We start from the raw sequence: 14,311 nt of genomic DNA, 5'->3' as shown, positions 1-14,311 counted from the left end.
GACACACACAAGTTATTTCAAACGTGTTTCTCACCTGAGGTCTTTCATCATTGCTATCAGATGGCTGAGGTCTTTCATCATTGCTTTCAGATGGGAACAGGTAGGCCAAGATGCCATATGTGTGACGGGGTGTGTGTATGTGTGTGTGTGTGGTGTGTGTGTGTGTATGGGGGGATGGGTCATCAGCCTGATAAATACTCACTTGTCTTTCTCCTTCAATCAGACCACCTCCAAACTCTAGCTCCTGCAAACTGTTTTTCTCCAGTCAGCAAAAATCTCAGTGAGATTTGCAACCTCCAGAGGCAAGACTCCTACAAACACACGGACTCAACTACAAAGTAAGACACGCTTGCTGTGTATACTGCAGTTAGGGCCTTCTTGACATAATGACCATCGCTATTTATTAGTATGTTTGTGTGTGTGTGTGTGTGTGTGTGTGTGTGTGTGTGTGTGTGTGTGTGTGTGTGTATGTTTGTTTGTTTGTTTGTGTTTGTGTGTGTTTGTGTGTGTGTGTGTGTGTATGTGTGTGTGTGTGTGTGTCATTTGGCAAGAGGTGGACAGCAACTAAGTACATTTACTTGAGTACTGTACTTTTGAGTATCTGTACTTTACTTGAGTATTTTTGAAAACTTTTGACTTTTACTCAACTACATTTGAAAGACAAATACTGTACTTTTGAATCCACTACATTTGAAATGTAAGCATTAAGTACTCAGTACTTTTAACCACATTTGATTCTTTAAATGCAATAATATGATAGACCATCTTGAAGTTCATTTATTCAATAGTTCAATTTGGCTGTGCTAATGATGGTGACAACAAATTCTTCATCAGAACATCCTCCATTTAGCCTAGGGAGAACCCAGATGAACCTGTTAGCAATTGAGATTTAAGAAGTGGTATCGTGTTAACCAGGCTATCTTGCATGATCATAGCGAAATTGGAATGAAAATAGACAATCACCTGACATTCACCACAAAGCTAGATCTTTACCCTGCATTATTAAACGATAAATAACCTACTCATAATTGAGTTTTCTGGTTTTGTATTCGGCAGTGAAAATGTTTTTGTGAACAAAGAATGAATAATGATTTAAATTATATTATTGCATCCATTTGAACAGTCGCAAAGTTATGAAAATAGGTCAAATGTTTTTGTTGGATGTAAGGGACTAAAGTCCTATGACCGACCAAAGGATGTATACCCTATAAATGACCAAATAAACATTACAATACATTAAAAAGGAAAAATACTTATACTTCTGAATACTTAAGTATTTTAAAAAGCAAGTACTTCTGTACTTCAACTTAAGTAAAAATCTGACTTAGCAACTTTCACTTGTATTGGAGTAATATTTGACATGGTGTATCTATACTTTCACTTAAGTAAAGGAATTGTGTACTTCGTCCTCCTCTGCATCTGTTTTGTAAAAATGGGGAACTAGTGGCATATACTGTATGTGTAGAAAACCAGCAGGCTATATGTTAGTATTTGCAGCTGCGGTAATGTGTAATTGTAAGTAGTAGTAAGTAGAGCCTAATGACATACAGTAGTGGCATTGTTGTGACATTAGACATAACCATCCTTTGGCAACCTTACTGTGATCAAAACTGAAGGTGATTGTTACCACTGTGTGTGGGCACAAAGGACAGACACAGCCACACTAGAAAGCAAATTGCCTAAAGTCTGCTGATTAATTAGTAGCATATGCATCTTATGCACTGTTTATTATCTTATCACATCGTGTACCCTCTCTCTTCTTTGCTTACACACATACACACAGACACACACAAGTACACACACACACACACACACACACACACACACACACACACACACACACACACACACACACACACACACACACACACACACACACACACATACACTGACCTACTGAGAGAGAGAGAGAGAGAGAGAGAGAGAGAGAGAGAGAGAGAAATGTGGTATTCCCTGTTCTAAATGCTATGCATATTAAAGATGTCAAGACTTTATTACTAATGTCAGGGTTGGTGGGACTTGAGAAGTATCATCTTTCTTGGTGTTTTTTTCTGCTGTTTTCTGTTTTTTTAGTATCCTTTGCCAAAACCAACCGTTTTAATGGCAAAAGAGCTGCCTGAGTATGTTCTGTGGGTATATGATTCTTTAGAGCTGAAGAGGAATGTGAACTGCTTAGAGGAATATCATACGGTTTCATATTCTTGTCAAAATAGTGTAAGAGGTCACCAATTACACTATTTCTCCCAATGAACAGATGCAGTATAATGCAACGTGTGTACAGTATTAAGATGCATGTATATTGGCAAAATATTAATGTCCCTGTTGTCTGTTTGATACAGGTTTAGTGGTGGATTTTAATCAACCATGACGTCAAAGGGTGCGTTCACTCACCTTAGATTGTCTAAAATTGTTGTCACTAAATGCATGATCATCAATCTGTTTTATTTTTAATGTACTATTGATTTTGTGACTATATTTCAGTATAGAGAATCAACTAGATGTGAAGGTACAGTCAGTTGTTTTTGTTGAAAAAACTGAAAGGGAAAAGGGAAATTTTGTGTCTTTTGTCCATTTCGATTCGTTTGACATATTTTGGGGAATCTGTTGACAACATAGAGGACCCAGAGATGTAAACAAATACATATTAAAGAGCTAAAAGAAGAAATTCAAAATGCCTAATTAAATGATGGAGCAATTTTGTATCATAACACTTTAAGAGCATTGTTTTTCAACAAAAAACACTGACTACATCTGGAATGGGTTATTATGTGAATTATTAACGTAATTCACATTTAATTAAAATGTAATCAATATCCTCACATAGTTGGAACAATCAGAGAGAAAAAAAATGTAGTGCGGATAGACCTACCGTGTTTCTCTTTTTTAGATGCATTTCTGTATGCATTAGAAATAAATGTATAGTGCACAAGAGTATTGACACCTTTCTTAACCTATTTGCAATTATTTGGCTAATCAATTCACTACACCCTGATTTACCTCTATCTCATATGCTTGTGTGAGCTAGCTTGTGTGCTTGTATTTGTGGGGGGTGAGGTGGGGTGGGGTTTGCTCAACAGGCTCATTGTCAGATTATCAAGGACGTTGCGTGATTTGTGCACTGTGTGTTGCAGACGTAGATAGAGCGACAGTGTTTTTGACGACCAAAGTGCGCACATCACTGAAATCGGATGGCTGCTGGATCCAAAGCCAAGAATCAAACACAGAGGACAAACCTAAGCTTCGGTAAATAGATGGATTAGTCACCCTGATGTCTATGGAACTGTGAAACACATCACTATTATTATACACGTCACTATTATACACATCACTATTATTATATCTACATACTTCAAAATGACAAATGAATGTTACTCTCTCATTTTATCTCATGTTACTCTCTCCCTCTCTTTTTCTATCTTGATCTATTTATCTCTGTGAATCTACCTAGCGTAACACTTGAAAGAAAAAAATCCGAAATGAATTCTGTAGACACCATCTCCAACACCAACAACAGGTATGTCCTTACTCTGTGGCATTGGTTTAGTTGCGAAAAAAATGTACTACTTACTCCTAAATACTTTTAGGAATGTGGAAAAAATGTACAACCTGTCACTTATGGCCATACATATATCACTTTGCTCACATTTCCTATGCACGCACATGTTGAGCAGAGTACACAGGTGTTCACAGACCATTAAAGACGACTCAAATCCTTAACCTTTACATTGTTGCTTCCTCTCTTTCAGTGATGTGAGCCCAAAACCTGTCAAATCTCCAGCAGGACGCCAGAGGTCCTACATTCTTGCAGCTCTCAAGAAGTTTGAGTAAGTGTCTTACCTTCCCAGGCAAGAGCAAACATCCTGTTTACCTGCTCAGGTGGAATGGCTGGTGTTTATGGCTGGACCTGTCTCTCCCGACAGGTCTGCTGAGGAACAGACTGGCTCTCCAGGAAAAAGCCCATCATACTATGCTAAAAGGTATAAAGATAATCTAGCCTTACAGCACCTGGGCTGTATAGGAGTAAAATAATCCATTGAATCCATCAAATTTGTGTTTCTCTTTTTGTGCTCTCAAGCTCTTTTCCTCTCTCACCTCCATGTGTATTTGTGTGCATGTAGGGTGACTGTCGCAAATGATGCAGAGGCCGATACCACTTTGGCTAAGAGGTGAAATTAAAACATAACAGTGACAGCTACAAGTGATAGTGAGAGTGCATGGATAAACTGTTATGATAATGATTCCATATCTCAGAGCCAATGATTGTGTGTCAGCTGATATTCTAGAGGCACAAATGTTTGATACATTATCAATCACAGAAATAGTTAACATGAAAAAATATGTTAATGAGTGATCTAAAGTGATCTAATGACATAATATTATCTATTTGATATTGCTAATAAAAAGTTATTCCTATTACTATTGATATCATATGATAATATCCCAATTGTGGCCCGCATATACATGTTAGCAGTGTGGAGGTTTCTGTGAATGGAGGTACTACTGAAAAGGAAGAAAACCCTGTGACCCCAGTAGTGGATCCAACACAATCAATGTAGGCATTCCACACATACAGCCCATAGTATACTGACTATACATGTTCACTATACACTATACAATATACATTACAATTACAGTAATGATTACTGTATGTACTTTGCAGCTCAAACACATCTACTGATCCAGAAGAAGAGGCAGATGTAAAGACTCCTGAAGATGTAACTGCTGTAGCTGCAGTTGGGTCACTTGCGAAGGAAGAAACTCCAGCTCAAACATCTGTAGAGACAGCTCCAGATACTGTCACACCTGCTGAGACAGCTCTAGAAGTTCCTACTGCCACATCTGTGGTGACAGGTCCAGAAGTTCCTGCTGCCATACCTACTGAGACAGCTCCAGAAGTTCCTACTGCCACATCTGTGGTGACACGTCCAGAAGTTCCTGCTGCCATACCTACTGAGACAGCTCCAGAAGTTCCTGCTGCCATATCTACTGAGACAGCTCTAGAAGTTCCTACTGCCACATCTGTGGTAAAAGGTCCAGAAGTTCCTGCTGCCATACCTGCTGAGACAGCTCCAGAAGTTCCTGCTGCCATACCTGTGGAGACAACTCCAGAAGTTCCTGATGTCACAGCCATCAAAATTCCTGCTGCTGCACCTGTAAAGGCGGCTACAGAAGTACCTGCAGCTATAGCTGTTGAAGTTCCAGTGAAGGCAGCCCCTGAAGATCCTGCTGTTACCCCTGCAGAGTCAGTTCCAGAGGTTCCTGCAGTCACAGTTGTGGATGTAGCCCCTGAAGTTCCTGTAGACACACCTGCAGAGTCAGTTCCAGAAGTTCCTGATGCTGTTCCTGTAGAGACAACTCCTGACACAGCTGTGGTTTCAACTGCTGAGGTTCCTGCAGCCACAGCTGGGGATGCAACTCCTAAAGTTCATGAAGTACCTGTGGAGGTTGCGCCAGGAGTTCCTGTAACATCCACAGAGGTCGCTCCTGAAGTTCTTGCTGTCTCATCTGTAGATGCCCCTGAGGCTGTTGTGCAAACTCCTGTCACTGCAGATGCCGAGGCACTGGTTGAAACAACTCAAGATGCACCTGTAGAAGCAGTTTCTGAAGTTGGTCCTGTGGAGGTGGTAGCCACAGCTACTGAAACATCTGCAGATGCAAATATAGTGGTCGTACCTGAAGCATTTGCAGATGAAACTGTAGAGGCCATACTTGAAACACCTGCAGCTCCAACCATAGAATCAGCAGACAAAACTCTTGAAGAAACACCTAAAGAGGCAAAAGTTGAATCACAAGTGGTGGCACCTACAGAGTCAGCAGCTGAAGCACCTGAAGAAGCACCTGTAGAGTCAGTGGCTGCAACACCAGAAGAAGCCCTGGTAGAGTCTGTGATTGCAACACCTGAAGAAGCCCCTGTAGAGTCAGTGATTGCAACACCAGAAGAAGTACCTGTACAGTATGTGATTGCAACACCTGAACAAGTACCTGTATACTCAGTATACTCAGTAGCTGAAACACCCAAAGCTGCATCTGTTGAGGTGGTTACAGAGACCATGGACAAAGCCCCTGAGGCTGCTCCTGAAGAGGTTGTGGCTAAAACCGCTCCCGTAGAAGTAACAGCACACACACCCGAGGCTGTCTCTGCGGAGGCTGCAGTCGCATCTGTTGAGGTTGCTGAGGTGTCTGTCGCACCTGTGCTGGAGGAAACGGTGGAGTCACTGACCGAAGGAGACGCAGGCCAGGCAGAGAGCACAGATGCCCCAGCCACAACAGTTCCTGTAGCGACATCAGCAGGACCCTCTGACGAACCTGCCACCGACGCCTCTGATGAAGTTAAAGAGTCCGCTTTGAGGTCAGATGAGACATTACCAACTGAAAATGAAGAAGTTTCAGTGGACGCACCTGAAACAGAAGCACTCATAACATCCACAGAGCAACCTGTTGTAGAAACAGCTCTTAACCAAGAAAATGTCATCAAATTGTCTGAGGCTTTGTGAGTTAACAACATACGAAAGAACATATGAGGCTTTTCAAAACAATACAGAATTACACATATTTTCACTAATGTAACCATTTTGATCTAAGCGAGATTGTTGTTTTTTTCAGGAATGGGGAATACTCTGAAAAAACTTTACAAGACCAAAGTAAAGTTGAAGAGAAGACAACCATGTGAGTATGCATTGTGGAATGAAATGTGGTCTCTAGGAGTTACGTGACCGCAAAAGCTACTCTTTTCTTGTGCTTGTAATTTGTCATGTCACCATTTAAGTCATTGAAGCTGATAATCTTTTATTTCTTTGGACTTCAATTTAAACAAAAATAATCTTTCAAAAAGTAATATTTGTTTCATGACCCAGTGTGTTTGTTTCATATTGTTTTAACAATATGTGTCTTCTGTATCATAGTATTTCAGGTCCATCTGTGTGCACTCATTGTAATGAGTTAATTACTGGTAATGTCAGAATCACCGTTGACTCCCTTGCAATCTGCTGCCACCTGGAGTGCTTCAAGGTAATGAGATTATGGTTTGAGACTGATGCTGTGCTGATGTGTTTTAAGGGGGAACCAGCACTTGTACCATGAGCCACAAGGCCTATGAAAAGTATATGTCAGATGAAATCCAACTAGAGACTAGAGGCTGGATTATTAAGGGTTTTATTTAATGGCATAACATGATCAATGATGCACAAAATTCATAATTTAATGACAAACAACTACAGTAATTACATTTAATCCATGTTTGAATGCATTGTGAGTTGAAAACACAGGCTTCCTCCGAATGATACTCCAACTAATAATTACTAGTGAAACGATTAATTTCACTGAAAGTTTCACTGAAAATGTATTGAACAATATTCATACTAACAACTTTTTTATTTGTCTCTCTTTAGTGTGGGAAATGCCAGAAGAATTTAGGTGATCTGGATTTAAGAATGTTCAATCATGAAGCAGCCATAATCTGTGAAGAATGCTTTGATGCAATCTACCACATTGAACCATAACATTTGTTCATATCCTAAATGAACCATCACGTGTGATCATATCGAAAATGAAACATCATGTTTGATCATTTCCCAAATGAACCATCACGTTTGATCATATTGAAAATGAGAAAACAGAAAAATGAGGCACTCCTGATAAATATAAAAAGCCTTTAATCAAAATTGGCTACATCCCAACGCGTTTCAACTACAGTTTTCATCAGGGCATCATATTGAAAATGAATTGAAAATCACATTCGATCATATTGAAAATGAATCATCACATTTGATAATTTCCTAAATGAACCATCACATTTGATCGTATCCTAAATGAACCACGTGTGATCGTATCCTAAATGAACCATCACGTGTGATCATATCCAGAATGAACCATTACATTTGATCATATCCTAAATGAACAGTCACGTGTGATCATATCCAAATCTAATGAGGCTGTAATGGGAGCATGTAAACCAAAGCTGCTAAATGCACCCTGAACATCATACTAACTAGCCTAATGTTGTTTTTTGTGACAATACGTATAATGTTTAGGTATGTATACTTTTTGTTTGGCCGTTTTTTATTACAATGCTTATTGTTTAATGTTTTGGTATGTATGATGCTTATTTTCAATGTTATATATATATATATACATAATGTGTGTTTGTTCATATAATGACAGAAGTTTACACTCATCTTAGTCACAAAATAAAAAATCAATGAGCATTATGTTAATGATATGGAACACATTTGATTTAATAAAACTGTGAATTTATTCTTTGTTATTTGCAGGTGAACTGACATTCATGCAAATATTCTCATTCTCATCAACACATGCTGTGTTTTAAAACAGCAGGCATACTGTTTCAGTACCAACAATCTCACAGGATTTAGATTATTTCATATACCACAGAAGGAGTAACATACTTCTGTCAGTTACCCACTCATTATTATTACAATAAAAGAAAAACATAGTTGAGATTTCCAATCTATTGCCATTGGTTACGTTCACTTTACGTTGGGAGAAAAAAGAGGGGAAGAGCTAGAAAAACACAGATGAGAAAGGTAAGAATAGAGGCTTGAAGTGTTTGAAGTAAATGGATAAAAAATATAATATAGGTAGCACTAGGGGTTTCACCAACTAGTCGACTAGTCGATTAGTCGACTATTACAATCACTGCAGGCTACTGACATAAATAGTTTACATTTTGGCCTACCATCAGGCTACTTGAATAGAGAAATAATTTACCCTTTTTGTATATTCACTCCAAGTTGGCCTACCATAACTTCACAACTCTGCACTGTAGCCCATAAACTGCATGACAGGCTTTTTATATTTTTCTCTAAAATAACCAAATGCATTTGTTCAACTTTATGAAGAAGAATTACGCATTATAGGTTACTTGGAACGCATACATTTTGTTTGCGCAACATTGAGCATATTTTCAATGCTCAATGTTGACAGCTATGCCCTTTTAATCTAAGAATGCAGGCTATAGCCTATAATTTTGAATAGCCTATGTCAAAATTGTTTTGAGAATATTTATTCATTCTCTCGTTTTGTTCAAGAGTGAAGACAATCAAACTCGCAATTGATTTGAAACCATGATCATTGTTGTTTAAATGTATGCTTTCATTATTCTCCAATTTATGTAGGCAACTATCTATTTTTTTTTCGATGTTCAATTTGATGACTAGATAAAAATCCTGTAGATGGCAAATCGAACAGAAATCTTCTAGTATTGCCTTAATGTTACGACATATATCCTCTTTTTGTCCAGTAGACTGTTTTGGTCTACTTTTCCACCTCGTGCACAAGCAGACATGAAGCTGACCTTGAATAAAGAAGGCAAGATGCAACTTGAGTTAATGGAACGGCTTTAGCCCCAAGTGAAAGTCTATGCTAGCCAAGCTATTCCCGTTAAGCTCCGCCTTCATTAGCAAGGTTGATGGAATACCCCTCAAGGCTTGAAACTCATTTGGAACATCACAAAAAACAGGTGTACTGACAACAGTAGTGATATAAGGTAGCCCATGATGTCCCACTGACATTAGGCCTACCTATAAACCTATCTATAAATGCTAAATAGCCCATTTAAATAGGGCTAACTTAAATTATTTGATAGGCTGTAGAGCTAAGAACATAACATAGACTCCAAATTGCATAATCTACTTAATAATACACTGACTCAACCACCAGTGGTCGTTGAAATAGTCCTGTTTTTCCACAATAACCCATATCAACATTAAAAAAACGTGTTAAAACGCTATTGTCTAACTTTTAACTTCTCTGCCAACATTCTCATTTCCATTTGATTCACGCTTCATGAATAGGTCTAGGTGAGCACGTGACAACCTCCGTTTAAATAACATGACGATCACGTTAAACTCCACCCGACTCCACCCATGGAAACTCAGAATCTCAGAAACCGTATATCTGGTAACACCTGTTATGCAGATAATGTAGTATGCCTACCCAAACAGGGGTGCTTTTCTAGAAAGCGTCATTGGCTAAATTGCGTTGCAACCTTGGTAGTTCCCTCTGTCGGATTTGGTGTTTCTAGGGGGCAAAGCGAGGCTAAAACGTTCAAAGCAATTGAGCTGTTTATGGTGAAACAAAGCTGTCAAATGCAATCTGAGGGGTATTTCACAAAAACCTAGATAAAGGATTAAGTTGGGATTTTTTGGTGATCCTGGATGAATTTAGCCTTGACTTGGTTTCACAAAAGAGATGGCACATAAGTTACCATGGGGATTTATTCTCTGCATCTAGCCTGGTCCCGACCAGGGGGTTGTTTCTAGAAAGCATCGTTTGCTAACTTGCGTCGCAACCTTGGTAGTTCGCTCCATCGTTCTTGGATTTGGTGTTTCTAGAAAGGGTAGTTCGAACTCTCAATCGCAAACAAGGACGCAAAGTTTGGTCGTTTGAACTACTGCCCCTAGGCAGTCGCACTTGTGTCGTTCCTTGGTAGTTCCTGTTGGTGTCCGGAGCGCCTAACCAAAAATCACAACCGCCTAACCAAAATTTGCGAAGTGGATGTTTATCTTGTGACTCAATGATTTATATCCTCTAGCTTAATTTTGATTAAGACACTGCTCCCTTACTTGGCTCATTCTTGCTATTTATGTTAATTAAAGTATTGCCTTGCTTTTAGTTTTATAATCTTCACAGTCCCTAACAACATCAGTGTTAAATGGTGTAGTGGCTAAAGCAGATGACTTATTATCCCAACGTTGTCTTATGATGTGAGATTGTCCTCTTGCTTCTCGCTACCTGCAGGTGAACTAGAACTGACACGTAGATTCAATTGTTTTTGACTGATGTATTGTACCTATGGTCTCTCGATGTAGAGTAACTATATACATAAATATGTATGGTCAAAACCTATTGTTGCGTCTCGTAGGCCTACTCTTACTCAGAGATGAAAAGAAGAGATAGGATCACGAACTCCGGCCCCGGCGCCGCAGTGCACCAACGCGCTGCCGTCAAGCCCGCCAGACAGTTGATAATCTATGGGATACCCAGATATTTGTCCAGGCTATATATTTTTTCCAACACATAGATATTTAACACAAATAATGACTCATATTGGTCTGCTTAAGTTAACTGTTTTATATGCTTGCAATAGGTTTAGGTTTTGCTGATGGCAATGACAATACCAGCATTAATCACTCGGTTTAGATTAGAAACATGTCGACATAGGCCGTGACAGAACATTTCTAGGGGGTGGGGTATTACACGTTGCCACTGTTTCCACCAATGATATGTATCGCTGCATCATCAACAACGTTGTTGGAACTACGGTGTTCGAACGCCGGAGGTAGTTTAACATTATTACACAGGTACGATGCTTTCTGGAAACAGGTGTAACAGTGTCGTTGTTTGGTCGCAAATTGCGTCGTACCATGGTGGTTGAGCAACGTCGTTGCTAACTTTTCTAGAAACGAGCGTGTAGATTAGCTTCGGCATGTTAGCATACGCCATTTTCAAGATGGTGCCGCATGGACAGTGTTGGGAGTATTGCATTAAAAAAGTAATGTAATTACAGTAATTCATTGCTTTTTGCTGTAATACTGTAATGTAAGGCATTACCAATACAATTTCAGTAATATTTTACTCGGTACAATTCTCAGTAACTGAAGTTACTTTGCTTTTTAAGTCCAAAATTGAGAAATGCTCAATTGGCACCAGAGAAGATTATCCAAGAATTAAAATTTGGAATTTGATTGCCTTGTTTAGATGACTGTAGGAAGGGAATTTGAGTTATCTCTGCCATTCATGCAACAGATCTAACATGGTTAGGCTATACTTCTCATTTCAAGCAGTGAGAATAACTAAAATGTTGCTTTTACAGACAAAGATCGTAGCCATTATTCTCAAACTATTTGCATTAAGTCTACACCACTGTAAGTGGAAAGGAATGAGAACAATTTAAAGTCAACACCTACAATTTCACTATGGCTATATTTTACTATATTAAGTTGTGAGTGACCTTTGGCCTTTGGGGCCTACATTGTCCCATGAGTCATAACTGCAACCATTATATTGTTCTTTTGTTAGCCTTAAGCCTAGCTCAGTCATTATGCCATACCACATCACCTCCTACCGTGTAATGAGCTGCATTGAACACATGAAGATCTATTGAGAACACCAAATCCATATTTCCTGTTATTTTGGTGAAAGTAATGTAAATGTAGTGTAATGCCTTACAATTCAAGGACAGTAATATTGTAATGTAACAAATTACTTTGAGATGACAGTAACAAGTAATAAATAATGCATTACGCTTTTGAAGTAACTTGCCCAACACTGCACATGGAACATTTTGAACCAGCTCCGTGTACGAAAGTCAGTGTTGGGCATGAGCTCTCATGCGCGTACATGTTGGTGGGCGGGTACCTATCCGGTGGCTACAGCCAAACGTTACTCAGTGCGTATTTCTTGAGGAGCCTATGTAACGGATGCCAGCTAGCTTAGCTGTGCTTGTGGAACGTTGGTAAACCTCACTCCCTGACGCCTCAAGAGTGCTGCTGGCATGCAAGCTAGTAGCATGGGCTTTTAGCTCAACTGTCAGCACGCTCGACTCCTGATCCGAGGTGCTGCTGTTTCACAGGTTTGAGTCCGGTCGTGTGCAGGGCTGAATCACGCAGGTTTAACACAGCGCAGGATACATTGGTGCTGTGACCCGGATCGGGAGTGAGGTTTAGGGGGGTGAGTGTAACGGATGCCAGCTAGCTTAGCTGTGCTTGTGGAACATTGGTAAACCTCACTCACCGACGCCTCAAGAGTGCTGCTGGCATGCGAGCTAGTAGCCTGGGCTTTTAGCTCAACTGTCAGCACGCTCGACTCCCGATCCGAGGTGCTGCTGTCGAGTCCAGGCATGTGCAGGGCTGACTCGCACAGGTTCAACACAACCCAGGTTACACCTATGAGAAGACGTGTGTATTATGGTTATTTATGCCGCTGTTAACCACTGAAATTAAGTTGCACTTCAGGGCAACTCCAGTCGGACTCCACGCGCGTTCCCGAGCAACTTTTTCCTTCTTCTTGTTACATGGCAAGCAAAGTATGTGCATTATCGCCACCCTCTGAACTGGAGGACGACTCTCTTTTTACAGAATATCCAATAAAAATCGACGTTGGTCCATGCGTCATTTCCAGCTGGAACTTGGCGCATGGTCAGAGCTGACTGGCGCTGGATCCGAGCTCCAGTGTTCAATATGGTGTTGACCAGAGCCCGTCTACTTGGCACTTCCTATTAAGCCTCATTGTATCGACATTGGTTGCAGTTCCATTAGAATTCCACTGGGGGTGATCGCGGGCGAGTGCAGGTTGAATGGGGGTCTATGGAGCTAGACGGTTAAATGTATCTCTTTCACCTGCTTGTCGTGGAAGAATCGTAGATTTTATTGTAGTTTATGCAGGTTCAATATAGATTTTAGATCTAAAGTTGAATGAACGAGTACTTATGTCCTTTTCATTTCTTACAGGTTGGGTCGTTGTTGCCCATATCACGCTAGCATTGTGCTAATGAATGACGCCATTGACATATTTGAAAGGCTTTTTAGAAGACTTACATTGACTTCAAAAAATATAACAATCAACAGTGTGTATTTTCTTTTTGCCTCCTAGCTTAATGCAACATTCAAATTACTACTCAAAAAAATTATATCCAGAGAAAAGTGGATATTGAGGGGTAAAGCTCCAAAGACCTCAATGCATTCTGCACTTTCGCCTGCGAGCCCTCAAGTGGAATCTGAGGAGGAACTGCAACCAGTCCAGAAACCGGAAGTAACCAGACAGTGCCAATTCTCTTCCTATTAGACATTCTCTGTGTTGACTATAAATTGGCCGGATTTACTACCCTAGCCTCCGCCATTTATTTGTATGGAGGGCAGAACTCTCTCCAGTTATATATAATACCTCCATGAGGCTAACAGCCAGGTTTAGTTCATTCTAATGTAATGTCATTTCTTATTGGTTCAGCCAGCTGTCATTCAAATCAGACCTCCATGTGAATTTTTTAAGAGCTTTATTCCATTTATATACTATTTGCTACATACACGCAAAACACAACAGATTGTCTGCCTATTGAATATAGTTTTGTTTTGGGTTTTTTTGGAATGTTAATTTTATAACCTGAGTTTGAATAGCTTCAGAGCGGTGTAAAAAGCAGCGCATTTTCACGGCGTCGCCTCTACACTGCGTTCCAAATTATTATGCAAATTACATTTTCCTCAGAATTTCCTAAATAGTTGATGCAAATGATCAACTTTTCAATAATGATAATTTTCAAGTCATCAACCGTTAGAGTATAAGTCGAATTTTGTTG

At 39.8% G+C, this 14,311-nt stretch overlaps 1 protein-coding gene across 2 annotated transcripts; it reads left to right on the top strand.

Moving 5' to 3' along the window:
• The first annotated feature begins 263 nt into the window (after nucleotides 1-263).
• On the top strand, nucleotides 264-8,216 carry LOC125286435 (calphotin-like). 2 transcript variants are annotated; one of them, XM_048231541.1, is made up of 12 exons: nucleotides 264-338; nucleotides 2,340-2,377; nucleotides 3,132-3,243; nucleotides 3,449-3,514; nucleotides 3,747-3,824; nucleotides 3,921-3,977; nucleotides 4,119-4,166; nucleotides 4,472-4,552; nucleotides 4,661-6,490; nucleotides 6,604-6,666; nucleotides 6,903-7,008; nucleotides 7,389-8,216. In XM_048231541.1, the coding sequence occupies exons 2-12, from the start codon at nucleotides 2,365-2,367 to the stop codon at nucleotides 7,497-7,499; spliced, it is 2,565 nt and encodes an 854-aa protein (XP_048087498.1). In that variant the 5' UTR covers nucleotides 264-338; nucleotides 2,340-2,364; the 3' UTR covers nucleotides 7,500-8,216. The 2 variants fall into 2 exon arrangements, with proteins under 2 accessions (XP_048087498.1, XP_048087489.1); XM_048231532.1 differs by having other exon boundaries at nucleotides 4,469-4,552.
• Nucleotides 8,217-14,311: the final 6,095 nt, after the last annotated feature.

This window comes from Alosa alosa, chromosome 2, assembly GCF_017589495.1.
Source record: "Alosa alosa isolate M-15738 ecotype Scorff River chromosome 2, AALO_Geno_1.1, whole genome shotgun sequence".
Lineage (NCBI taxonomy): Eukaryota > Metazoa > Chordata > Actinopteri > Clupeiformes > Clupeidae > Alosa > Alosa alosa.
The sequence above is the reverse complement of the archived record's forward strand: the minus strand, read 5'-3'. Positions and strand labels throughout refer to the sequence as shown.

What these genes read in the sequence shown, in the direction of transcription:
- LOC125286435 (XM_048231532.1), top strand. An exon ending in ATCTCCAACACCAACAACAG is followed by an intron (nt 3,515 to 3,746) that starts GTATGTCCTTAC and finishes CCTCTCTTTCAG; the next exon opens with TGATGTGAGCCCAAAACCTG. An exon ending in CCATCATACTATGCTAAAAG is followed by an intron (nt 3,978 to 4,118) that starts GTATAAAGATAA and finishes GTGTGCATGTAG; the next exon opens with GGTGACTGTCGCAAATGATG.